This window comes from Gossypium hirsutum, chromosome A02 (assembly GCF_007990345.1).
Source record: "Gossypium hirsutum isolate 1008001.06 chromosome A02, Gossypium_hirsutum_v2.1, whole genome shotgun sequence".
Taxonomy (NCBI): domain Eukaryota; kingdom Viridiplantae; phylum Streptophyta; class Magnoliopsida; order Malvales; family Malvaceae; genus Gossypium; species Gossypium hirsutum.
This window is the reverse complement of record NC_053425.1, coordinates 4,027,103-4,054,964: the sequence shown is the minus strand read 5'-3', so window position 1 is coordinate 4,054,964 and position 27,862 is coordinate 4,027,103. Positions and strand designations below refer to the sequence as shown.

Sequence of the window (27,862 nt, the reverse complement as noted above, 5' to 3'; positions counted from 1 at the left end):
CTCCCCTTGTCTCACTTCTCCATCCTCACCGCCTCCATCTCCACCACAATTTCCTCCACGCTACTTTCTTGTATCAATAGAGTTAAAAGATAAACACTTATTAGAAAGTTAAAAAGGCTTATTCAAACGATATTATTATTTAAATAAAGTTTCGTTATCGTCAACTGATATTACAGTATAAAGACTAACATGAAGAAACTTTTTGAGTGATTCTCCTGTCTTTGTATAACAGAGAGATAATTAATAAATAAACGAAGCATAGGAAGTACTAAAAGTGGAGGACAAAACACAAGTTGATAGGATCTGAAATTTGTAACAGAAGCATATGTATAGGAGCCTTAGGAGATGGTGGTCCAAGTTGAAGAAAACAAAGCAATGGGCAGCAAGAACAGGATGAACTGAAGGGATATGTTGAAGATAACATCACTGGCAGTAGCTGCAATTGTTCTAGATCCACCTGACACACAGCCCATTCAAACATCACTTCAATAATAAAGGCAAGAAATAGTTATGGTCACGTAAACTACTACCCTTTTTTGTGTATAAAAATGGTCACGTTATTATGCGGGAAGATGAAAGTTGAACCAGACCTTACTTCCAAATGGAAACATAGTTTTTGCCTTTATGGGGACAATGATTCCCAGAAGTTTATCCTAAAATTTCCTCAAACAAGTAAAAATTTGATACCCATAAACTTAGAGTTAATATTTTATGGTCACAAGTTTTGTGCTTCCAATAAGCAGGTGTTTCCTTAAGGGGCAAAGTTCCAAGTTAGCACCAAAATTGTGTGTAATCTTTTTCTTTCTTTTTGTAGTGATAACTTGCATTTAATTTGGAGTTGATGGCAAGGATCCAACTCTAAGCTAATTTATTCCATATTTTCAGATCTTATATTTCAGTTTTTATCTATGTTACCCTAATGAAGTAAGTATAATAACGTTATTATAGACTGAGCTAATTTATTCCATATTTTCGGATCTTATTTATGAAGATTTTAACTCTAAGATGCATGCCTCGTGTCTCCATAGACTAAGCTATAGTGTCGTGCATATGCGTCTCCACTAACTAGAGGTAGAGGCACAATGGATGCATCTCCACTGACTGAGCTATGAAGACGCATGAGTTTTTGCATTGCCGACCCTAAGAAGACATACCCAGTGGTGATGCATGTGGATGCGTCGCCACTCACGTCGCCAAACTCTATAGCGACGCAAATTTCACGTCTCCTTAGAGTTTTTGGTGCATCACCATTGACCTGTTTTGTTGTAATGAACATACGTTCAATGCAAATATATAAATTACTCTTTTTTCTATGCATATCTTTGAAGGATAATATCTTCTCAACTAGGGGTGAGGCTAAGAATTATGTAATGGGGGTTGAGATAAAACTAAAAATCAAAACTAAAAACTTTTGTATAAAAAAGGATTTAAATTGAACATTTTAACTTTTGAAAGGGCCAAAATTACAAAGCTAAGATAAATAAATTACTTAGGTTTAACAACAATTAAATCATTCCGCTAAAGGGACCAAAGCTCCTGCTTGCACCCCTTTGGCTATGCCCCTGTTCTTAACTAGTAACATAGATGTCTTTGATATTAGCCAGATAGAAGCAGATTTGTCTGTTGACCAGACCTTATTACATAGTCAGATGCGTTGATGAATGTTGATGTAAAAGTAGAAAAATAGCATATTTGCTTTGCTATCATTAAAAAAAACATGCACCTGATGTTGATGAGTTGCTGCCTGCGGTATCATTTGGATGGGGTGGTAAACCTTGAGGTGAACTAGATGGAGATATTGAAATTACAGCAGGTCCATCAGCAGCTACCCAAAAAATCATATAATATCACAATCAGTATGGAATTAATGTATTATACTATAAATTTACTAAAAAGGTGACCATACATATATGTATGTATTACCTTTGCAGCTGCTCTCAGGTGGGGTTTTGACATGGCAAAGTTGAGGGAGTGCAAGGGCAAGTGTCTGGTTTACTTCCACACCCAGTGATGAACCGCCACTGAAGGCCATGCAAAGGCAATGTGGCTGTAATTGAACAACGTTAGCAAGCTGTGAGCAGCATGGAACAGATGGGGTTGAGGAGGTTCCAGTCACATAATCAACGCATGGAGCCATCGTGATTAGCACACTGGTGCAGTCTGATTGAGCCATGGTTCCAGCCCACAACAAAGTTACCATGACCAACGCTAGACCCTGCACAAGGGTTATCTTCCCTAACGCCATTTGATGTGGCCTAAGTAATAACAAGGGGGAACTTGTTTATATAGAAAATGAGAAACTGATTTTATGGAATTAAAGGGTTATTGGTATCTGGGACAAGCTTTATATAATGAAAGTAATAACATGTGCCGTATTGGGATGTTAAATATATATTAAAACTCAATTTTACTCGGTGTTATGTAAGCTATTATAAAAATAGCGATGCTAGTAAGATTAGTTATTATAACGATGCTGTAGTGCAAGATAAAAAGAAAAAAACTAAACACATCACACTGAAGTAAACGCCCATTTAAAGGAGCCCTTAATTAGCTAAAAAAATGTTAATAGTTGAAAGAGACCTTTAAATTCGGATTTAATGAAATAGGTGGCACGAGTTAATTGGATTTTAACTCAATTAGAAAATGACTAAAATTTATTACTTTTAAAAATTAATAAACATGATTTTGAGGTTGTTTTCCTAATTTTTTATACATTTTTATAAAGTCTATAAAAATCAATTTAAATCAATTTATGAGGAGATATGAACAAAAACTATATCATAATTGCTAAAGTATCAAATTTGCCGATTCATTCAAACTCACTTGTTTTTAGTATAAAATTTCTATAAATATATTTGTTATAAATTTTTTTCTAATCATATCGTAAATATGCCATAAACTAGTATACTTTATATTCGTTCGAATCTTGATAATAAAATTTAGTAGTAAAAATTCATTAGTTTTATTGATGATATATAAATTCAAATATTGTTAATATATGTATATAAATCCTAATTCCTTTTTCCCAATTATGGATTATATATAAATGTATGTATCACAAATACTTGTTAATTCTGATATAAATTCGAAATTTGATCCGATTAATTTGATAAACCTGATTTGATAATAAAAAAGTTAATAATAAATTTTAAAATGACCCGAACTTAAAATTATTCAAAGTCTAAATGATCCAAACATATAACCCAAAATGACTTGAAATAATTTGAATTTAAGATGATTTGACCCAAAAAAAGAAAACCCTAAAACAAAATTGGATGACTTGAATTTAAAATGTTCTAAATCCAAAATCTACCCAAACCTTAAAATAATTCAAAAAGTTTAAAATTTAAATTAATTGATACAAAATCAATAATAGCTATTGAGTTTTAGTTCGATTCGTATGGACATTATTGCAAATGCAGGAGGATATGGGTTTGAGTGCGTTGAAGCATATTAGTCTTCTATTTATGAGTTGAGGATGGATTATAGGTAATTCTAGGCATTATATAAAAAAACAGATATAATCAGAACCTATAATAAGATTGTTAAAATCTAGTACCACACCATATTTGTGAAATATAAACAAAGGGTTGCTTGTAAGATAGTCCAAATGGAAGTGGAAGAGATCTGTAAAAATCTTCATGATATGAAAAAGAGATATGGACCAAAAGTTTCACCATGAAATAGTGAAAACAAAACCTCTTTTTATTCATAAATAACAAACTTCTTTTTTAGTAAATATTCAAGAACAATAGGACTTACAATCAATACCAACAACTCATCTTTAGATTTCAAATATTTGGGTGGCATGTTTCGATTAAAATTGTTTGAATTTTTAATTGATGGTAGATTTTTAGTAATTTATCTTAGATAATTCATGAAAGAATCAAGTCAAGCATGGAATCTATCAAGAATTTCAATATAATTTGAAGTTCTCGTAAGTAAGAAATTTGATGACAAGAAAATCCCTGTCAGTATACCCATTATTGAAGACTTATTTGTGGCTACGTCTATGTAGTTAGAGGTTCATGTTGATTGTAATTTAACATGTCATGTTGTACTTAGCGATGCTTTGTTTAGGTTATTAGTGCACAATTTGTGTACGTAAACTATGTTGTTCATTAGTTTACAACTACGCGTTCAAGGGAAAGAATTAATGAGAGGATAATCTAGTTTGAAGTATAATAGTAGTTTATAACTTCGTGAGTGGGTTAAACTTAAATCACGATTTATGCTTGTTGACTTATAATAGATTACCATCTAGGTAAGAATTTGCAGACATAGGAAGTTTCCAAATTAGCGAAAATAAAGTTGTAAATTTTTTGAATATACAATTTTGTGATGTTTATCTCTATTTTATAATTATTAGTAAATTTGTTTAATAATTTTGAAGGTAAAATCAACGAATTCCCAAATTTATTTCTAAATTGACATAGATCAAACATTTGATTTTTCTAGAATATTACAAATGCAATTATGAATATAAATAATATATGTTCAAATAAACTATAATTGAGATTAATAAATATAAAGCACAATAATTTTATAATTGAAATATTTTCGAATGAAGACCATAATAAATTTTGACAAGACCAACACATGAACTTTAAATCAAAATAAAGCAAGGTAGCCTACATATCACTTGTGATAGACAAAAAATAGGTACCAATTTTAGAAAGGCTTAATACATAATTTAGTATCTGAGTTTGATACTTTTTTTTAATGTGATATTTGTGTTTTTTTTGTCCAATGTGGTACATGTATTTGACAAAAGTTATACATTTTGGTACCCGAAGGAAACGTCAGTAACTTTTTAATGTTTAATTTGGGTTTTAGAGTTGATTTGATGGAAATTCATAATTATCTAAAATATTAGCAATTAACTTTTATCAAATTAACACCAAAACCCGAATTAAATTACATCCATTGAATTGTATTTGATAAATTAAATACAAATTAAATAAATTCACAATTTAACACTGAAATTATTTTATTAACAAAATTATGAAAACCCAAATCTAATAATATTAGCAATTAACTTTCATAAAATCAAATTTAAAACTTGAAATCAACACTATAAAGTTACCACAGATATCTTTGGATACCAAAATATCCAACTTTTGTTAAATACGGGTATTAGATTAAACCAAAAAATAACATATGTAACATGTTAAAAAAAATACTAAACTCAAATACCAAATAAAATAGTAATATGTATACTTTAATTAAATACCAATATGTCATGTAATAATTGATGTAATTTTTTTTATTTCTCAAGGTATCTATCGAAACGAGCTTAGTAACTAATCCTTCGCATTTTATAGGTCTATTAAGAAGGTAGATACTGGCCACGAGTTTGAAAGTTACTCCATACCCAGGGTGAGGATCAAACCCTCAACCACTGATTAATATAGGAGAGATCCTTACCATCTCACTTAACTCCCGTAATTTCCTTGATATAATTTTATACCAAAACAAAAAAACAAACTAATAAATAGATTTGCAAATTAGTAATAGAAAATATATATATTTATTGCTAAGATATAATTAATAATATTAACTTATTATATCATTTACGTGATGACATAAACTAGTTCAAATAAACGTCCAAACCACTAGAAAGAGGAGTTAATTAAAGAATGGATAAGAATGTCTAACATAAACAACTAAATTAGCTATAATTCTTTGTCACTTGAGACATTGAATTAAATTAATTGAAGTTACGAGAGAAAGCCAATTGCTTCAAGCAATAGCATGTTAGGTCGAATTAACTACCATTCTCCCTCCCATGTCCGTCTTAATAAATTTAGTCAAAATTTTACATATATTATTTTAACAAGTCATCTATGCTATAATTAGGGGCATCAGCTGGCGGTTTTGCGGAGTCTTGCCCCACTTCGCACCCGATTGGATGCGAAAGGGTACAGATGGTGAGGTGAGGATGAGGATAAAAATTAGACCCGCCGTGGGTGGTGGGGTAGGCATGGGTATGACCTTATACTCGCCTCGTCCCCACCCACCCTGCATAATATAATAAGCATATTTAAAAAATAAGCATTTATAAAAATTTAATTTTGATAACAGTATTCGACTTATATTCACGACTTTTTTTTTAAATGGTGACAGTTTGAATAATATCACATATGTGGTGGGAAACCACATGACAAATATTTTAAACTTTTTTCATAAAAAAATTGGTTTATATTTATTTAACTGATACTTATAAATATATTATATAAAGTGGGTTGCGGGTCGGGTATAGTAGGGATTAGGTGGGTCTGGGGACCCACATGGGTGGTGGGGCGGGGATGGTTTTAGTCTTGTGGGTTGCGGGATGGTTTTGGGTTTTGTACCTCAGCAGGTCGCGAGGCGGGGATGGGGATGAAAATTCTTGCTCCCCCGCACCCATCCCCGCCCAATTGACATCCCTAACTATAATTAAATATTGGGTATACTTCAAAAAATAAATATTGGGAAAATTGCATTTGTATTCATTCTTTTATGTTTTTTTTGTAACATAACTATGGAAAGTTACAAAATGGTCACCCAACTATAAAATACGGAATGGTCACTCAATTATTCAATTTGGTCTTTTTTGTCACCCAACTATCTTGAATTTTTGGGTGTTTTCACTTTTACGTTAACCTGCTAATGACAAAAAAAGAAAAAAAAATTGAATTGTTGAGTGACCAAAAAAGAAATGTACTAATAGTTAGGTGACTACTAATGTAGCTTACCGTTAAATATTTGATTAAGTTGTTGTGATGGGTTAATTAAATACCATTTCGATTAATAAAAAGTGTAAAAAAAAAACCAAATTGAGTATATCATATAGGGTAATTTTTTCATGTACTCTATATATGATTAAAGTTCAAATATGTTTGAAGTATCTGTATTTTTCGCATATTTGAAATTTAGTCTCTCTACTTTTTAAATTTCAAACTTCAGATCTAATTGTTAACATCGTTAAGTTTTTTCTTTAAATTTGTTGGTGTGATATTTGGAAAGTATACGACATCCAATAAAAACGTATCATGTTCTTATTGACTGATATTATATTTTGGGATGAAAATATATAAAATTAATAGTTTAGGTTCCACATTCTTTTGACACGAAGTGGAAAAAATATATTATATTGCAGCGATAATGTATATTGCACTCCCAATAAAAAAAAACTCATGCTCGAGCCGACATTGTTGGAAGGGGCAATCATAAACCCTAAATATGGATCGTAAAACGGATATGAAAGATATAAAAATATATATATGTTAAGTTGCATATATTTAAAATTTTAATAAAAGAAAAAGACATTTAAAATGTTAAAGATTAAATTAAAAATGATATGGGACGAGTCTAAAATGAACTTGGGAAAGTTGGTCTCTATTATAATATTAACTATTTTAACTAATTAATTACATTATAAAATCAGAAGATCAAATCTAGTAGTACAAAGCAAGGTAGTCAGTACTGTAATGGTGGGCGTACCGTTTTTGTCTTGGTACAGGTACGAACCAATACCAACATGTTTTAGTGCACTGTTTCAAGTTTATTGATGTTTTTAATTTTTTTTTACATATATATATATAGTCCAATTTTTAATGTTAAATTATATATAAATTTAAATATTTTTCACACATATATTTAACTTTTAGTTTCTTAATAAATCATATATTAGTTTGTTAAAAAAATAAATTATATACATGCAAATATATTTATATGTAAATATACATTTTATTATTAATTCATTATCATTTTTTGTATATGTAAATATAAAAAATAAAAAAAAAAAAAAAAAAAAAATAAAAAAATGGTTTAAAATATAAAAATTTTGTATCAATCATTACGAGCCGATACGCATCAATACAAGTCGATGTTGATCAAAACATACCAAAATAAATCGAAATTTTAACTGAAACGGAATATAAACTTCTTGATATTGGTTTAGGGTTGGAACGATATACAGTACCGATTACCACATTTTGTTAATAGCATAGGGACCAAAACCGAAATTCTACCTTTTAAATTGTAAAGACCTTAGAAACTTTGACTTTATTAAGCTTTAGACTTGATAAGGTTGGGAATTTTAGAAGGTTTAAAGGTCAACAACAAAAGTTTAATTAGACAAACTACGTGGCTAAATCAATCCCCTTTGCTTCATTCATGATTGATTAAAAAGCCTTAAAGGTAGTTCAACTTCAAAACCAACTTCAAATCCACCTCTTTAGTCCCCTCCACATCTCTTCACCTATAAATTCACACTCACCCATCTCTTTTCCCTTCCCATCATCAAATTCCAACACTCAATTCCAAAACACACACCAAATTCCAGCACCCAAAATAATGGCCCTCTGCAAGCCGTATTCTAGGTTGGTCCTAGCACTGGCCATGGCATTGGTGGCAGCTACGGTGCCTGTTTATGGGCAGAGAACTATCAACACTCCATGCACCCCATCGGCACTTAACATCTTCACTCCTTGTATGAACTTGCTTACCAATAGCAGTGCCAATGGTACTTCGCCCACTGCAGATTGTTGCAACTCGCTTAAAACGCTCACATCGAGCGGCATGGACTGTTTGTGCCTCATTGTCACCGGGAGTGTCCCGTTCCGTTTACCTATCAATAGAACTCTAGCTATTTCTCTTCCCCGAGCTTGTAGCATGCCTGGTGTCCCCCTCCAATGCAAAGGTGAAATATATATTACATTGTTTTGTTTTTGTGCAACTTCATATATATACTGGAAAATACTTGAATGAGAATTTTATTTGTTTTGCAGCCTCTGTTGGTGCACCTGTTCCTGCTCCAGGTATGGTTAGAGTAGACTAACATATTTTGAAAAGGTTAAATTTTGATTTTGGTCTTTTTACTATGCTCAAATTTTGGAATTAATTCTTATAATTTAATTTGCCATTATTTAGTCTCTTTACTTTTAAAATATTGAATTAATTATTTCGGTTAACATGTTGAAATCATTATGATGACATATTATTTTTTTTGTTAGAAGAGTTTTTTTAAAATAAAAAAATAAATATATATTAACACTTTAACCAGAAAAACTAATGGTATTATTTATTTGGATTAATTAATAACATTATAAAAGTAGACCCCAAAATTTTCTTCCGGCAGCCGGGCAGCCGAGTGACCCGCCCGACTCGATGGGTCTCACTTGAAATTGGACAAATATTTTACCTTGATCCGACCTAAATTTAATTTGATATGGGCAGGTCGGACCTGAAAATGGACAGAAAATTACACATTTGCACAGTTCATTATAAACTGAAATTTTTCATACATGCTAATTAGTTGGGTTATTATTCCTTGGTAGGTCCAATTTCACTTGCACCAACCCTTTCTCCAGGAACATCACCAACTTTAAGCCCAGAAGGTAAACAAATACTGCTCTTTTTGAGCTCAATTTTCAATAGTAATACATTTTCACAAGCAACCACTTCGGCAGTTTAATCAAATTTGACTATATTTCAATGATAACTCTGAATTTTCTCAACAGGTTCCATTGTGCCAGAACCAACAGGACCTGCTGAAGCACCGGAATCCAACACCACCCCAACCGCCACGACGGGTAGCCGCCCTGTTCTGAACCCCACAGCATCAGCTGCCGATCGTTCCTACGGTTTTTCACCGTCGCTTGTGTTGTTGACATTAGGGTTTGCTGTTTTCAAGTACTACTAGGCAACCAATATTTCTATTTCTATGTTCTTATTTATGGATTGTGTGAGAAAGTATATTCTTTTTAGTGGTCTGAACTGAAACCATTGTTTTTTTGAGCATATTGGGTGATTGTTTTTAAATAAACTGGTTAATTTGAAGTTTGCAACAAATAAACAAACATATGTTATATCTATATCTATATCTATGGATAAAATTCAAATCTCCCCATCCCAAAATTCTTGAAGAGACTTAAAAGGACCATCATCTGATACAAAGTCCAGCGCTGGATATCCTTTGCACTGTGGGAGTTGGCTTATTTTAAGCAACTCATCATCACTGAGCCTCCAATCAAAGATGTCAAGGTTTTGTTTCATCCTTTCCTTGTTGAAGCTCTTCACTATCACACACACTCCTTGTTCATATGCCCATCTCAAGCAAACCTGTTCATTTTTCATTCCAAATTACCTCATTTTTTAAACTCAGCTGGCAAACTTTTTGTATGTTAAAATAAGATGATATATAATAATACCTGAGCAACTGATTTTCCCTTGGCTTGGGCAATTTCTTTGAGTACATCACATTCCATCACCTGATTTGTTCCCCACGCAGTTCCTTTGGCACCCAAAGGAGAATAAGCCTCCACAACTATGCCTTTCTCCTCACAAAACTTCCTCAGTTTCTTTTGTTGCCACATTGGGCTCATCTCCACCTTTCATCCCCATGCATCACAATTTATTCAAATCCAACATTAATATAGCCATCAATTGAAAAAGAAAAAAGTTAAATATGAAAATTATGAATTTAGTCCCTATACTTTTTAAATTTTGAAAATTTAATTTTGACCCAAATAGTAGCAATTAAATCAATTTATTTAAATTCCATTATGCGTAAATTTATAGAATTAATGATCTATATTCTCCATTTAGATCATTCTAAATTTCTATACTAATATTACTAGATTTTTAGTGAGTAATATGTGAAAATAATAAACTGATATAACATTATGATAATATATTTGCTGCATTAAAAAAAATAGTAAAATTTAGAATAAGTGTAAACTGAAATTTTAAATTTTGAAAAGTACAAAAACTAAAACTAAGACTAACCAAATTAAAGCATAAGAATTAAATCCACAACTTTCACAAACTACTCAGTACTAATATTTAACCCAAACAAACATTATATTAAAGTGATCCTCACTTGGTTGACTGCTGGTGGGATTCTGGCACTGGAAAGGAGGTTTTCTAGTTTCTTGCAGGAGAAATTGCTTACACCAATAGATTTTGTTAGGCCAATATCATTACACTCCTCCATAGCTTCCCACACAGATTTTATATCCATAGGAACCATGTCTTCTTTCTTAAAAGGAAATTCAGGTTTACCTGGCTTTAAACTCAGTGGCCAGTGAATTAGATACAGATCAACATACTCCAACTTCAAATTCCTGTTGAAAATTAAGAATCAAACATAGTGAAAAAACATCAGCAAAGAAAGGGGAGTATACGTATATGAATATATATACTTGAGTGTTTTGTGGAGTGCTGGGAGGACAAGGTCATGGTGTGCATCACTGCACCATAGCTTGGAAGTAATGAAGAGTTCATCTCGGGATTTGATTATCCCTAGACGGAGGGCATCTGATATCGCTTCACCTAAAGGCTGTTCGGATTGGTAAACAGCTGCTGTGTCGAAGTGACGGTACCCTAGTTTGAAAGCTTCGATGATGGTTTCTTTCAAGGTATCCCTGGAAGCACCGAAAGGATATTCGGCTGTGCCGAAGCCTATAAAGGGAATGGCTTTTTCATCAGTTGATCGGAGAGGGAACGTCGGGACGCTTTGCACTGACATGGTGGATATCTCTAGCCTCGTTTCCTTCTCCGGCGACTGCATTTTGGTTCCAGCTTCCATGTCTACGAACAACTATATATGATTATCAGTTAAATATCAGTATCCTTCCCACGGCATTGATATTGACATCCTAATATATATATTAAAAATTTCAATCGGCATGTTTACGTCATCTGAATCCACCTCCATTGGCGTCCTAAGATTAAAGTTGATTCTCGAATAAGGACTAAATTGAAATTAAGGAGATATCGTTGAGGGACTAAAGAGGTGAACATCATTAAAGGATTTGTAGATCATGATAGTTGAAGAATGACTACTCTAAAATTGGATAATTTGAGGAGGACTTAAAGTGCAAACGTCCCAATAAATTAAGGGACTAAGTACAAGAGCTGAAGGACAATAACTAGAGAATTTGGCATGATCTAAGAAATGAAAAGAAAAAGAAAAATGAGGCTTGATGACACCTTCATATTAGGTGTCAAGTAAGTATTAATTGGAGGCAAATTATGAGTTACGTGGCAACGCATTAAGTTGCCAATTTCCTCCACCTTGCATGCAGGACGATACTATTTTTTTTCCTTCAACGTATATTGCAGAATTGGTTAAAAAATGCCATAAGTGCTTCTATTTTTCACAAATTTAAAATTTAATTTTTATACTTTTATTTTTTGAAATTAATCTAAAATTTTTAAATTTTTAAATTTAATTTTTTAATAAAATTTGTTGATTTGATTTTTTTAAAATAAAACATGTTCAATTAATAGCAATATAACTAAAAAGAATAATATTATAATAAACCTGTATTTAATAAAATTATGATTAAATTTTAAATATATAAAAAAATTGAAAAAAAACTTATAATATATTGCACCCTACCAAATTTTGTAGATTTAAACATGGGTTCACCTCTCGATTGAATTTTAATTTGATTAACTAGTAAACCAATATAAGATAACGTAAGTTCGAGTATATTAAAACGTATTATTTTTCTATTTATAAATTAAAAAGTAACTATGAATTTTCACCAATAACACTTCTCACTTTCATTCAAGCCCAAATTCATTTTTATATATTTATTTATTATTTCTAAATTTTAATTTAATGGTAATTCTAGACATTGCATAAAAAAACTATGATTAAAACCTATAATAAAATTGTTAAAAAAATCAATAATAGACCCAAGTCTAGTACCACACCATATTCGTGAAATATAAACAAAGGGTTGCTTGTAAGATAGTCCAAATGGAAGTGGAAGAGATCTGTAAAAATCTTGATGATATGAAAAAGAGATATGAACTAAAAATTTCACCAAGAGCTCATGAAATAGTGAAAACTAAACTCTTTTTATTCATAAATAATCTTCGTTTTTAGGAAATATTCAATAACAAGAGGACTTACAATCAATACCAACAACAATACCAAATATTTTTTTTTGAATAATCTCACTATAGGTTTTGATAATATCTGTTCTCTTTGACATCATCTCTAAAACTACCCATAGTCCCTCTCTAATCCATGAATAGGAAGATAATGCTATAACACCCCAAACCCGTATCTGTCGCTAGAGTAGGGTTATGAAATATTACCAACCAATCAAGCATTTAACAACCAATTCATAAGTAATCATAAGCATATTCTAATTCAATCATTAAAATGTGAATTGTCCCTAATTGAGCTTTAAAGTTCCCTTAAAAATATTTAATATTTTGGGACTAATAGAAATCATTTGGGAAGTTAAAAAAAAACTCGCATTTTTTTTACTACAGGGTTCACAAAACAACTAACAACCAAAGATATCCTAGGTACATGCCATAAAAAAAAATTAAACATCACCACACTTAAGATCAGGATTGTGGTTGTTGAATGCTGAGTCAGCGATCAAAATTAAAGAGAGTACCTAACCTATAGCCATCCTCCTTAGATCGTTCATAAAACGTTTCTGTATAGTCCAGTTGATACACGGCACTCGATGCCTAGCAGATAATCCGCGAAAGAGTTTGCGCCCAGCGCTAGTCGGATAAACCAACAAATGTGTGCCCAGCACTAGTCAGATAAACTGACGGAGGTTGCGCCCAGCGTTGGTCAGATAAACTGACGAATAATTAGTGAGCCCAGCTCTAGTTGGATAAACTAACAATATTTGCACCCAGTACTAGTCGGATAAACCGACGAATGTGTCTACCACTAGTTAGATAAACTGACGAAAGTTGCGCCTAGCGCTAGTCGGATAAACTGACAAATAATTTAGTGAGCCCAGCTCTAGTTGGATAAACCAACGATTTTGCGCCCAACGCTAGTCGAATGAATCGACGATGTCAATTATTCATTTGCAAGTCCATAATTTTTACTTTTCATAACTCAATATCAGATTTCATAATTTAACAACACTTCCACTCCAATTATCTACCAATCATACATTAATTTATTCCATAATGTCACATTCCATAAACCTCCATTCAATTGAATTAACTCATACCTCCATAAACTTCCATTCAATTTAATTAATAATTACACTAGGGATATTTATTAAGGCATCAAGTAGTAACTAAATTAATGAAAACAATTTATAAAGTTCGAGCTTGGAGACTACGAACTTACCAAAATACGATAAATGTCTACTCAGTGATCTTTTCCTTCCCACGGTTGATACTCGATCTATTCTTTACTTGATCTATTTTTAACAATTTAGCTCAATTAATACCATTCTTGTTTCTACTAAAATTAATCAAATCTTATATCTTAGTGCATACTTTCATTTAACAACAATTGCCATTTACTCAACTCAACTATTAACAATCCCCCATAATCTTAAATTTAATTCACTAAATATTTCCTTCTTATTTCAATAATTCACTAAATATACATTTAATTTATTAACAATCCCCAATAATCTTAAATTTAATAAAGTCATACTTTGCTAAATTTATTTAAGCATTTAACTCATTGCTAGCTAACGCTAACCGATTTCATATCACAAAATACTTTATATACTTAATGCACTTAGTAAATAAATCCCAAATTTTCCAGCATAAGAACAGTCCACTAAAACAGTCCCTACATTTCACAACATTAACAATTTAAACTATGTTATTTTGAATTTACAACATTTTAGTCCCTAGAAACTATTATCAATAAAAGCACCACACAATATGACCAATTTAGGCTACAAAATTTATACTCAATCATCACCTCAAAGGCATTTAGTATTCAAAAAAAAAAAAACCCCCAAACCTTTGAGTTTCTCATCCATGGTATCTTTCATAATTTCCATTCACTCTCAAAATTTCAATATGGGTAAACTAACTCATAACATTATATCATCAAAAATATAAATTTCATGCAAAAATGATCAAATCTAACTTACAAATTTACACCTGCATTAAACCCCATAGCCGAACAGCCGCTTCCCCCTTCTTCTTTGAGTCTTCGGCGGCAAAGAAAAGACAAAAGAGTTTCACCCCCTTATCTTCTTTTCACGTACCATATTTTTTTTCTTTTATTATTATTATTATTATTATTATCTTGAACTTTATTTCTTTTCTGATATATTATATATTTATATAATACTAATGAAATAGATTAAAACCATCTACTATCTATAACTCATCAAATTAATGGACTAATTTTTAAATAGTCCCTTATTCTAATCCCACTTTGAAATTTAGTACTAATTACTAATTTATCACCCATTTAAGTTAATCACTGTACTTAATTAAACCCTAATAATTAAAATTATCAAACTATCCTTCTACTCGTTTCTAAAATGACTCTATAAATTATTAATCTCAATTTCATATACCATTCAATTCAATAAAATTAGCTACTTATTTACAATTTTACACATTTTCCCCAAAACATTTACATCCTATACAATTTAATCCATCGTATCAACCAAGTTAATTCCACAATTAACACAAAACCCACTATTGCCGAATACTTAACCCTTAATCTATATATATCTCTAATTAATAATAAAATCCTTCTCATTTATAATTTACTCAATTAAATCCCTAATTTTTAAATGTAGTAAAATTTTACTCTATAAAATAACACAAATTCAATCAAGCACCCAAACAAAACTCTTTCAAATAAAAGACTTCAAAATATCTCAATGACATATATATATTTTTATACATTGATAATTTCACATAAATAAACAATTTAACCCCCCACATTTTCAAAATTTTCCATAATAATCCTCAATGTACAATTTCATGAATTGACTTTACAAATCATATCACTTCACTTCCAGTTTTAAAAATCTACCAAATAAATATTAAGAACTTAGGTAAATTTTATTAACTACAATCATTCCACAAATTTCAACATGGGTATGCTAGCTCATGATCCTAAGGTTCCAAAAATATAAATTATAAGCAAAAAGGATCAAAACATACCAACTAATTTGAGCTTCAAATTAAAACAACAATGGCCGAATATGTTTTCTTCTTTCCCCCGAATCGACATGCACAGAAAATGAAGCTTAAAACTCATTCCCTCTCTCCACTAAGCTATTTGTTTCTTTTTATTTTATTTTATAAATAAAATAATCAATATTATATAACCACCATACTATTCATGATGATGCTCATACATTTCCACTAATTTATCAAATTTGGTCTAATTTTTTAATGAGTCCTTCACCTTATAATTTAACATTAATTCTTACTTTTTATCACTTATTCGATTTAGTCCCTTTATTTTAATTAAACACTCTTTCTTCAAAATTACATAACCAAAAATTTAATTCACTTCTAATATAACTCTGCTAATATTTTTATTAAATATTTACGAGTCCAGTTTAGGGAAACGAGGTCCTGATACCTCAATTTTCAAAAACCTTGACTTTAGAACTGATACACTTTTATCTTGTCTAACATTCCAATAATTAAAATTATTAGACCAACTTCAATATAATATTGTAATATCCTCGCAAATATTAATAAATAATATTCACTGATACTATCATAGGAAACAATATTCCAAAACCACTGTTTCCAACTTCATTGTCTTTCGAGTCATTACAAATGCGCTTCAGTACACTCGAACCACGTATTCCTATATTGGCAACAATGCCCATACCAATTGAGATAAGACTCAATCGACACAAGTCTACTAAATATTTGATTCTCAGGTTTGGATTTCAAATATTTGGTTGGCATGTTTTGATTAAAATTTGTTAAATTCTTAATTGATTGTGGATTTTTAGTAGTCCACCGTAGATAATTCATGTAAGAATCAAGTCAAGTATGGAATGTATCAAGAATGTAACACCCCTTACCCGTGTCTGACAGTTTCGACCCCTCTTCACTAAAAATTAATTATCTCCTCATACGGAATTCGAATGATATTCCCGTTTGTTTCTTTTAAAAATAGACTCATTAAGGATTTTAAAAATATAAATTATAACCCATAATTATTTTTGTAAAATTTTTAATGATTTTCCCAAATCAGAACAAGGGGATTCCGAAATCATTCTGATTCTGTCTCACAAAAATTCAAATACATCATAATATGAATTTTTTTTTGCTTACACCGTTTCTTTTATATGAAAATAAACTCAATAAGCTTTAATTGCATGTCTTATTCAACCTCTAATTCGAGTTCTACCATTTTTGGTGATTTTTCAAAGTCACACAACTGCTGCTGTCCAAAACTGTTTTATTACTAAATTTCACTCTTTCATGTTTTCTTTGTAGTAACTTTCATTGTAGCACTTACTCCATATCAATCTTACTAAAGTTCGATCACATATCGAGCACATTACTTATAAGTTTACACACACGTACCTGCACTTATTCATCACATAGTCATATTCAATTACACCTAGTCATTTCCCGTTGAACACGTCGGAATAATAACGGATACCTAGTGGCCTGCACATAGTACCACCCTTGTAGTCAAAGCTACCTTCTTCACAAATTTGCCTTCACATAGTACCACACTTGTGACCAAAGCTATCTTTCTTCACAAAGTGGCCTTCACATAGTACCACACTTGTGACCAAGCTATCTCTTCTCAAAGTGGCCTTCACATAGTACCACACTTGAGTCACTAGTGACATGTCACTTGTATCCTATTCTGTTCCTAATGTTCAACCGGGAAATTTCTCACTTTTCGATACTTGTCAATTTCATATTGAATAGTTGAATAGTTGAATGACCAAAAAAGAAATTTACAAATAGTTAGGTGACTACTAGTGTAGCTTACCGCTAAATATTTGATTATGTTGTTGTGATGGGTTAATTAAATACCATTTTGAATAAAAAGTGTAAAAAAAACAAACCCAAATTGAGTACATCATTTAGGGTAATTATGTCATTTACTCTATATATGATTAAAGTTAAAATATGTTTGAAGTACCTATATTATTCGCATATTTGAAATTTAGTCTTTCTACTTTTCAAATTTCAAAATTCAGATCTACTTGTTAACATCGTTAAGTTTTTTGTTTTAAATTTATTGGAGAGATATTTGGAAATAAAGTAAAAAAAAAACTCAGTTGGTAGTCATGTAGCAAAAAATGACATAGTAAAGAATTTGAATTTAAGAGAAGAATTTTAACGGGTTTAACATTTGAACTTACATTTTTAAAGCCAAAAATTAGAGTGACTAAAATTTTGAAAATAAAAGTAAGGAGATTAAATTCCAAATGTACAAAAAAAATAGAGAGTTGGAATAAATTTCAACCTAAAACTAATCCCTAAGTTATTTTTATTCTTTTATCTAAACAAATAAATAACTATCTAAAACAATAATCATTTATTAAATATATTTATATATTTAAAATTTAATTATTTTAATATATTTTTAAAAAGCTTGACTACAAAATTCATATCAAATTAGACCTTTTTTTTCTATTAAATATCTAAAATTATTTTCGTTAAAAGTGATATCTAAACTATCAAATTTATCTTATTTTACTTGAAAAGTATACAACATCTAATAAAAATGTACCATGTTCTTATTGACTGATATTATATTTCGGGATGAAATGATATACAATTAATAGTTTAGATTCCACATTCTTTTGACACGTAAGTGGAAAATAATATATTATATTGCATCGATAATGTATATTGTACTCCTAATAAAAGAACGCATACTTGAGCCGACATTGTTAGAAGGGGCAACCATAAACCTCAAAAATGTATCGCAAAACGAACATGAAAAATATAAAAAATATATGTGTTAAGTTGCATATATTTAAAATTTTAATAAAAAAGGCATTTAAAACATTAAGTATTAAATTAAAAATGATATGGGGCGAGTCTAAAACAAATTTGGGAAAGTTGGTCTGTTTATTATGATATTAACTATTTGAACTAATTAATAACATTATAAAACTAGAAGACTAAATCTAGTCTAATTAAAGTACAAAGCAAAATAGTCAGTACTGTGATGGTGGGCATACCGTTTTTTTCTTGGTATAGGTACGAACTAGTGTCACGAGCCAGAGTTCAAAGCCCGTGACCATTGTACCAAATGCATCTGATGGAGGTCTATTGCTTAGATAGGGATCATTTGGCCCACGAGAGCTGGCCCGATTCAAGGAACTGTTAGAGAAGCCTGTAAGATTGAAGCCTGGTTGGCCCGATAGCGAAGATATGGCAACTTAGGCAACTATGGTAACTAAGTTTAAAAGATAGAGGGAATCATATCTTGTAAAGATTAGATAGGATTTGATATGGCAATATCTTGTAAATCCCTTAAATCATGGGATATGGTTAATCTCGTCCGTCAATGTAAATGTATCTTGTCTGTCGGTTTTGGGGGAGCTCAAGTATAAATAGAGAGTCTCTCCCTCATTTGTACTCACTCCATTCATTGTTTCATTATTCTTTGTGAATAAGAGAATAGAGAGCATTTACTCAAACACTTTGCGAACGTCCCTTTCTGTTGTTTTTTGGTTGCTTCTTTTGGCATTAAACCGCCTCCGCTTATCAACTTGGTGCCTTGGAAGAGTTCTTAAGGAATCCTTACTCGAGTAAAGGCTGACTTAGGCGAGTTTGGACGAGCAAATCGCCTAAAGCCGTACGGATTGCGAGACGAAAGGTCTAGTCCCGTGACAAGTGGTATCCAGGTTATTGGTTCGAAGGCACTGTTGGGATTTCGAAAGAAGTTGTTGGACAGAATGAGCCAATGGAGACCCGAGAAAGGTCTAGAAAGGCAAGTCGATCTAGGGACTTGTTGTCAACTTTGGAGGATCGAGTCGTCACTCTTGAGGAATCCATGGGGGATGTCAAAGAGAGGATTGATGATGTTAGTGATAGGCTTAATGATGGGTTGCAAACTATGCAAGAGCAGCTCAAGGAATATGTGTGGGATACTATCGGTTCCTCAGAGAATAAGCTGGCTAAGAAAGATAATGCTCTTGAGGCTATGGTGACAGCTTTGAATGAGGAGATCAATAAGCTTAAGGGAGAGCTTAAGGTTTTCAAGGCTGCCATTGGTAATGAGATGTTGGTTTCGAAGCCGAAGCAACAAGAAATGGATGTGCCCAAACCGAAAGAGTTTAAAGGGGCAAGGTTCGCAAGTGAGGTAGACAATTTTCTTTGGGCCATGGAGCAATACTTCCGTGCGATGGGCATTGAGGATGATGCCATAAAGGTAAACACTGTTGCTATGTATTTTACTGACGTTGCTTTGTTATGGTGGCGACGTAGGTCCACTGATGTGAGACGTGATGGGACCGAGATTGAAATTTGGGAGGAGTTCCAAAAGGAGTTTAAAGCAAAGTTTTACCTCAATTATGCTGAGAATGAAGCTCGAGCAAAGTTATGGTGGCTTACGCAACGAGGCACGGTTAGGGAGTATGTGCGGGAGTTCAGTGAACTCAAGCTTCAGATTTCTGATTTGAACGAGAAGGAAGCATTTTTCTCCTTTACGGATGGGCTGAAAGCATGGGCGAAGTAAGAATTGCAACATCGGGGAGTTCAGGAACTGACCAATGCCATGATGGTGGCAGAGTCCTTAGTGGAACTTGTTCCAAGAAGAGACAGGTTTGAATCTTCCAAGCCCAACGGGAGGGGCAATGGTGGGTACCAAGAGGAAGATGAAGAGGGACATAGTTATTATGGCAACGGTAGTGGTAGTGACGGAAGTAATGGGAAACCAAGAAAGGGGAAGTGGAGACCCAATAGCCCAAAAGAGAAGAGGGGAAAGTTGAGATGCTACTTTTGTAAGGGACTGCACATAAAGAGGGACTGCCCAAAGGTATCTTCATTTTCGGCTATCAAGAGAAGTGATGAGCCGGAAGAGGCAAAGCCTATTTAGAAAAAGACATGATGGTCAATTCGATGATTCACTTCTCGAAGAAAAGGGATGGTAGGGAAGGGTTGATGTTCGTAGACATCAACATTGCAGGTTAAAAGGGGAGTGCTCTTATTGATACAGGAGTATCAGACTTGTTCATATCGGAGAAGGCTGCAAAAAAACTTAGTCTCTTGATTAAGAAATTGAATAGGAAGATCAAGACGGTAAATTTCGAGGAGGGCCCAACGATTGGAATAGTTCGTGATGTGGAACTACAAATTGGCGAATGAAAGGGCAAAGAAGAATTTGAGGTAATCCAATTAGATGATTACGATTATGTGCTTGGCTTAAACTTCCTTGACAGGATTCAGACAATTCTGTATCCATGGGCCGATCAAATTCATATTGTCACTAGTCCGTTATCAAAGATTGTTGTGCTAGTGCATCGGGATATGAAGGTTGAGACAAAGGTGTTGTCGTCGATCCAACTAGTCGAAGATGTTTCGTATGAGAGGAACATCGACTCGATAGAACGGGATGCTACAAAAGCCCATTCAAAAGTGTTAGTGGCGCAAGAGATCGATATGAAGCCTGCAGATTCGACTGTGGAGCCGACAACTTTGGGAAATGTGGCTTGTGCATCGGGCTTCGGGGAAAAAGGAGCGATGCAGAAACAGTCGGAACGAGTAAATACTGTGAGTAAGGTACATTGCGAACACTCTGATAGTGTGTTTCATTCTAACTCGTTGACTTGGCTAGAACGTAGAGGCCCTTTTGAAGTTCTTAAGCAAGAAGGCCGAGAGACTGTAGGCAAAGCGAAGCTGAGTGTTGTGAATCACGAGGATTCTATTCGAGGGGAGTTAGAATGTGGGCAAGGGAATGACATAACTCCTTGTCATCGAGATGTACAAACGAGTAGGACGGCTCGAGTTAAGAAGCGACGGAAGCCGAGGCAAAAGTCCTGAAGGAAGGGAAAAGCTAAGGCGTCAAGACGAGATCAAGGCAAATCAAGTCAATGTCATTCGGAAGTCGCAACGAGGACGTTCCGAGAATGGGTGGAGGAAAATGTCACGGGCCAAAGTTCAAAACCCGTGACCATCGTACCAAATGCATCTGATGGAGGTCTATTGCTTAGATATGACAACTTAGGCTACTATGGTAACTAATCTTAAAAGACAGAGGGAATCATATCTTGTAAAGATTAGATAGGATTTGATATGGCAATATATTGTAAATCCCTTAAATCATGGGATATGGTTAATCTCGTCCGTCGGTGTAAATATATCTTGTCCGTTGGTTTTGGGGGAGCTCAAGTATAAATAGAGAGCCTCCCCCTCATTTGTACTCACTCCATTCATTGTTTCATTACTCTTTATAAATAAGAGAATAGAGAGAATTTACTCAAACACTTTGCGAGCGTCCCTTTCTGTTGTTCTTTGGTTGCTTCTTTTGGCATTAAACCGCTTCTGCTTATCAACTTGGTGCCTTAGAGGAGTTCTTAAAGAATCCTCACTCGAGTAAAAGCTGACTTAAGTGAGTTTGAACGAGCAAATCGCCTAAGACCGCACGGATTGCGAGACGAAAGGTTTAGCCCGTGACACCAGTACCAACATGTTTTAGTGTACTGTTTCGAGTTCATTGATGTTTTATATATATATGATCCAATTTTTAATGTCTTGATAAATTATATAAACATTTAAATTTTTTTTACACATATATTTAGTTTAATTTTTAGTTTCTTAATATCTTATATATTATTTTGGTAAAAAATAAATTATATACATGCAAATATATTTATATGTAAATATAAATTTTAAAATTATTAATTAGGTTAAATAATTTCATTTAATACCTGTTAAATTTAAATTTAAATTTAATTATAGAAAAAATCAAAATGATTAAAATAAAAAAATAAAAAATTGATTTAAAATATAAAATTTTTTTACCGACCATTACCAGCCGATATGCATCAATATACGTCGACATTGATCAAAACGTACCAAAATAAATCGAAATTTTGACTCAAACAGAACATAAACTACTTGATATTAGTGGGATTCTGGCACTGGAAAGGAGGGTTTCTAGTTTCTTGCAGGAGAAATTGCTTACACCAATGGATTTTGGTAGGCCAATATCATGACACTCCTCCATAGCTTCCCACACAGATTTTATATCCATAGGAACCATGTCTTCTTTCTTAAAAGGAAAATCATGTTTACCTGGCTTTAAACTCAGTGGCCAGTGAATTAGATACAGATCAACATACCCCAACTTCAAATTCCTGTTGAAAATTAAGAATCAAACATAGTGAAAAAACATCAGCAAAGAAAGGGGAGTATACGTATATGAATATATATATACTTGAGTGTTTTGCGGAGTGCTGGGAGCACAAGGTTATGGTGTGCATCACTGCACCATAGCTTGGAAGTAATGAAGAGTTCATCTCGGGATTTGATTAACCCTAGACGAAGGGCATCTGATATCGCTTCACCTAAAGGCTGTTCGGATTGGTAAACAGCTGCTGTGTCGAAGCGACAGTACCCTAGTTTGATAGCTTCGATGATGGTTTCTTTCAAGGTATCCCTGGAAGCACCGAAAAGATATTCGGCTGTGCCGAAGCCTATAAGGGGAATGGCTTTTTCATCAGTTGATAGAAGAGGGAATGTCGGGACGCTTTGCACTGACATGGTGGATATCTCTGGGCTTGTTTCCTTCTCCGGCGCGCGACTGCATTTTGGTTCCAGCTTCCATGTCTACGAACAACTCTATATGATTATCAGTTAAATATCAATATCCTTCCACGGCATTGATATTGGCATCTTACTATATATTAAAAATTTCAATCGCCATGCTCTTGTCATTTGAATTCCACCTCCATTGGCATCCTAAGATTAAAGTTGATTCTCGAATAAGGACTAAATTGAAATTAAGGAGATATCGTTGAGGGACTAAAGAGGTGAACATCATTAAAGGATTTGTAGATCATAATAGTTGAAGAATGACTACCCTAAAATTGGGATAATTGGAGGAGGACAAGTGCAAACGTACCAATAAATTAGGGGACTAAGTACAAGAGCTGAAGGACAATAAGTAGAGAATTTGGCATGATCGAAGAAATGAAAAGAAAAAAGAAAAATGAGGCTTGATGACACCTTCATATTAGGTGCCAAGTATTAATTGGAGGCAATTTATGAGTTAGGTGGCAACGGATTAAGTTGCCAATTTCCTCCACCTTGCATACAGGGATGAAACTATTTTTTTTCCTTTAATATTGCAAAATTGGTTAAAATATACCATAGGTCCTTCTATTATTCACAAATTTAAAATTTAATTTTTATATTTTTATTTTCAGAAATTAATCTAAATTTTTTAGGTTTTCATAAAATTTACTGATGTAATTTTTTATAATAAAATATGTTCAATTCGTAATAATATAACTAAAAAATAATGTTATAATAAACTTAAATTTAATAAAATAATAATTAAATTTTAAATATAAAAAAAAACTTATAACATACTGCACCCTACAAAATTTTGTAGAATTAACCATGAATTTATTAAAACGAATTACCCCTATATTTATGAATTCGCGAGTAAGTATGAATTTTGACCATCAAATCACATTTTTTAAAGCTCAAATTTTTATAATTTTATTGTTACATCATTAATGACAATTAATGATTAAATGACTAAAATATTACAATATAAACTTATTGTTACATCATTAATGATAATTAATGATTCAATGACTAAAATATTACAATACAACAACATAAATGATTAAAACATAACATTTTAAATATAAATAAATAAAATATAATTTAAAACAATTAAAAATAATTCAGTAATTTATCGATTTAAGTATAATTCTTCCCAAACTTATTAGAAAACTATATGATGATAGTTTTTCGAAATTTAGTGAAATTTTTATTTTTTGGTAATTATAATTAAAAATTGTGAAATTAAATTTTTTTATTTTAAATTTTTCCTAAAAAAAGTTGACTTTCTCTACTAAAAATTTCATTTTTCAATTTGTATCTAATTCTTTAAATAGAGTCACTCTCTAAATATTTAAAGATTCGAGAATAACACATTTAAGGGTTCGAAAATTGCAAAAATATATACATTTGATTAAAAATAAAAGAGATTTAGACAATAAATTCAAGATTCAACAAATCTTTCTAGTTTGGTAATTTTAGATTTTTCAAATTTTAATTAAACCCAATAAAATTAATTAAAATTTTTAAAAATGCTTATTTTTTTTCCTATTTTAAGAAAATTCAATTAAACACTTGATAAAATAGAACATGTACTTAATACTAATATATTAATAATATTGAAATTAAGCATCACCATTCCATCATACTTCAACCAAACACACAAACATCAACTTATTATTACATAAGTAGGCGAAACGATGAAAACCCGAAATCAATCCATCAAAAACCTGGTAGATCAATCAAATATCTACTGATGACCCTGGGAGGTTGCCTTGATATCTTCACCAGTACCACCCGACTGAACAATGTCAATCACCTTAGCCTGCTTCTTATTCTCATCTACAATTTTAGGCACACTGATCCTCAAAACCCCATCTTCCATATGAGCTTTGATGCGATCCATATCCACATTCGCAGGCAACCTGAACTGCCTCCAAAACTTCCCATTCGTCCTTTCAGCTCTATGCCATTTCTCTCCTTCAATTTCTGCTTCTTCTTTCCTTTCACCACTGATCCTTAACACTCTGTTCTCTTCAACCTCGATCTTCAAATCCTCTTTTTTCATCCCTGGGATGTCCAGGGTAATGGCATGGTACCGTGGGGTTTCTTTCCAGTCAGCTCGAGCTAAAGCGACGGGTTCTGATCCTTTGGGGACGGTCACTGGGGTTTGTTCCAGGATTTTGAATGGGTCTTCAGCAAGCATCACGTCCCATAAGGATCTACCGTAAGGGATTAGGCCGCTGGCTTGGGTTGACATCAGAGTTATTGCCATTAACAAAATAAAGGCTTTGGTGAGATTTGGGATTCTCATTTTTGGTTTTAATGGGGAAATTTGGTAATGGGAGACGAAATTGTTGAACAGTTTGAGGATGATTCTGATTTGATGATCTTTGTTTATCAATGCGGGTGATTTTCAATGATATGTGTAGTGAAATATATATAGTTTGAGTGGGAAGTAAAGGGATTTATCTGGATTGTTCGTGTTGTTTCAATACCGCGAAAAAAGGTTGGTGGAATCACCAGAATTTTCTCGGGGAAATTTGAAGTTTCCAGATATTAATCTTCAGGCCAACACGTGTTGCTTTAGGCGACTGCGATTATCATGGGATGTAACATTCCATGCTTACAAATTCCATGTGGTTAAGTTTCAAAAATAAACATCATATAAATATTAATTTTATGAACATGTAAAAAATATCCATTTTTTAATTTTTTTTATCAATTTCTCCATTTATTTATAATATAAATATTAAAATATTAATTTGACAAGAATATTTAATCATACTATATATTAATTATATGGGTAAAATGATATTATTATAGCGGATTCAAATAATATTCGAATTTGGATATTAAAATTACTATCCACTGCAGATTCAGAGCAGATAAATCTCCTCGAATGGATCTACATTTGTTATTCGGATATTTGTAGATATCTGACTCCACATAGCTAGAGTTATTCATGGGTCAAGTGTCTAAGCCAAAAGCCATGTCCAAAATTTGGGAGGGTTTGGGTAAAAATGTTAGTTAGGGCAAAAAAATTAGGCCCGTTTAAAATATGAGTTGGGCTCGGGCTTGAACATTTAAGGCTTGAGCTCAACCTAGCCTAGCCTGTTTTTAAGTTTATAATACTTTATATTATGTTATTTTTATATATTATGTAATTTAGAACATATTAAAAAAATAAGCCTATACTAAATATATAATGTTAACATGATTATAGAAAAAAATTTAATAAATAAAAAATGTATAAAATGTAATATTCCGAATTAAGGCCTAATCGGAATAGTGGTTTCGTGACCACAAATCCGAGATAGAAATAATTATTTTATAATTATTTTGAGGTTTATGATATGATTGCATAATTGTGTGAAAATTTCGTGAAGAAATTTTGGCATAACGAGTTTAATTTAAAGTTAGGGACTAAATCGAATAAGTTGCAAAACTTGCATTCTAGAAGTTTTTAGTATGAAATTGCTTTGAAATATTAATTAGGAGGTCTTAAATGGAATTTGACCAATTTTAAGTTCATGGACAAAATTAGGACATGGAAGGAATTTTTGGAAAGTTTAGTAGTAAGGGCATTTTGGTCATTTGGATATTAAATGAAATAAAAATAGGAAAAATAACCCAAAATGATCATCTTCTCCATATTGTTCTGTCGATTTTTGCTCTCCTCCATAGCTGGGGTTTCTTCAACTTTCAAACTTCATAGTAAGTGATTTCAAGCCCCGTTTTAATGATTTTTATGTTTTTGAAATCTCGGTAGCTCGATTTGGCTTATGTTAACAATAATTCAACCTATGGTTCATATTTGGAAAAATAACCATAGATGAAATTTGTGTATTTTGGTGTTTTATGACAGAATATGAGTTTTTAAATTTTGTTAGACAACTTGTGCTACTCGGTTTTGAGTAAAAACGAGTAAAAAGGCTTAATCGGTAAAAATATTTAGTAGTCATAAATACATGTTAGAGTGAGAATTTGATGTTGCCATAGAAGGGAAAAATGATCAGAATGTCATAAAACATGATAATAAGGGATGAAGTTTAATTCCCGAGCCTAGGGGCAAAATTGTAATTATGCAAAAGTTTAGGGGCAAAATGGTAATTTTTCCAAAGTTCGTATTAAGGACTGTTTTAATGAATGTATGTATTAAATAAGATTAATTTGGTATTATAGATCAAGAGAAACGAGATTCAAGTCGTGATCGAGGGAAAAACAAAATTTACGAGGAATAGGCTCGATTGTTAAAAATTTTGTACCGAGGTAAGTTCATGTGTAAATAAGATAGCATAATTGTTATTTTTAAGTTATTGATGTTAAATATATGATATGCTGATTTTTATAATGAAATATATGCTTTGTGGTT

At 32.2% G+C, this 27,862-nt stretch overlaps 5 protein-coding genes across 7 annotated transcripts; 1 reads left to right on the top strand and 4 right to left on the bottom strand.

Annotated features, from left to right (window-relative positions):
- Positions 1 to 118: 118 nt before the first annotated feature.
- Positions 119 to 2,311, bottom strand: LOC121214794 (non-specific lipid transfer protein GPI-anchored 15). Its single transcript, XM_041089030.1, has 3 exons — positions 1,924 to 2,311; positions 1,724 to 1,825; positions 119 to 457 (listed from the first exon to the last, which is right to left on the bottom strand). Exons 1-3 carry the CDS (start codon positions 2,243 to 2,245, stop codon positions 339 to 341), a joined length of 543 nt encoding a protein of 180 aa, XP_040944964.1. The 5' UTR covers positions 2,246 to 2,311; the 3' UTR covers positions 119 to 338.
- A 5,765-nt stretch (positions 2,312 to 8,076) lies between these two features.
- Positions 8,077 to 9,860, top strand: LOC107927782 (non-specific lipid transfer protein GPI-anchored 20). The gene is made up of 4 exons (XM_016858896.2): positions 8,077 to 8,686; positions 8,775 to 8,804; positions 9,324 to 9,383; positions 9,507 to 9,860. Exons 1-4 carry the CDS (start codon positions 8,341 to 8,343, stop codon positions 9,686 to 9,688), a joined length of 618 nt encoding a protein of 205 aa, XP_016714385.2. The 5' UTR covers positions 8,077 to 8,340; the 3' UTR covers positions 9,689 to 9,860.
- Positions 9,797 to 15,931, bottom strand: LOC121203571 (deoxymugineic acid synthase 1-B). 3 transcript variants are annotated; one of them, XM_041089022.1, is made up of 5 exons: positions 15,913 to 15,931; positions 11,190 to 11,587; positions 10,868 to 11,111; positions 10,197 to 10,376; positions 9,797 to 10,107 (listed from the first exon to the last, which is right to left on the bottom strand). In XM_041089022.1, the coding sequence occupies exons 2-5, from the start codon at positions 11,573 to 11,575 to the stop codon at positions 9,883 to 9,885; spliced, it is 1,035 nt and encodes a 344-aa protein (XP_040944956.1). In that variant the 5' UTR covers positions 11,576 to 11,587; positions 15,913 to 15,931; the 3' UTR covers positions 9,797 to 9,882. The 3 variants fall into 3 exon arrangements, with proteins under 3 accessions (XP_040944956.1, XP_040944953.1, XP_040944954.1); XM_041089019.1 differs by lacking the exon at positions 15,913 to 15,931 and adding an exon at positions 14,890 to 15,064; XM_041089020.1 differs by lacking the exon at positions 15,913 to 15,931 and adding an exon at positions 13,413 to 14,048.
- Positions 15,932 to 22,792: 6,861 nt separating this feature from the next.
- Positions 22,793 to 23,457, bottom strand: LOC121216309 (deoxymugineic acid synthase 1-B-like). The gene is made up of 2 exons (XM_041091909.1): positions 23,132 to 23,457; positions 22,793 to 23,051 (listed from the first exon to the last, which is right to left on the bottom strand). The coding sequence occupies exons 1-2, from the start codon at positions 23,455 to 23,457 to the stop codon at positions 22,793 to 22,795; spliced, it is 585 nt and encodes a 194-aa protein (XP_040947843.1).
- A 1,623-nt stretch (positions 23,458 to 25,080) lies between these two features.
- Positions 25,081 to 25,922, bottom strand: LOC107927783 (18.1 kDa class I heat shock protein). The gene has a single exon (XM_016858897.2). The coding sequence runs from the start codon at positions 25,799 to 25,801 to the stop codon at positions 25,238 to 25,240; it is 564 nt and encodes a 187-aa protein (XP_016714386.2). The 5' UTR covers positions 25,802 to 25,922; the 3' UTR covers positions 25,081 to 25,237.
- Between the last annotated feature and the right edge of the window lie 1,940 nt (positions 25,923 to 27,862).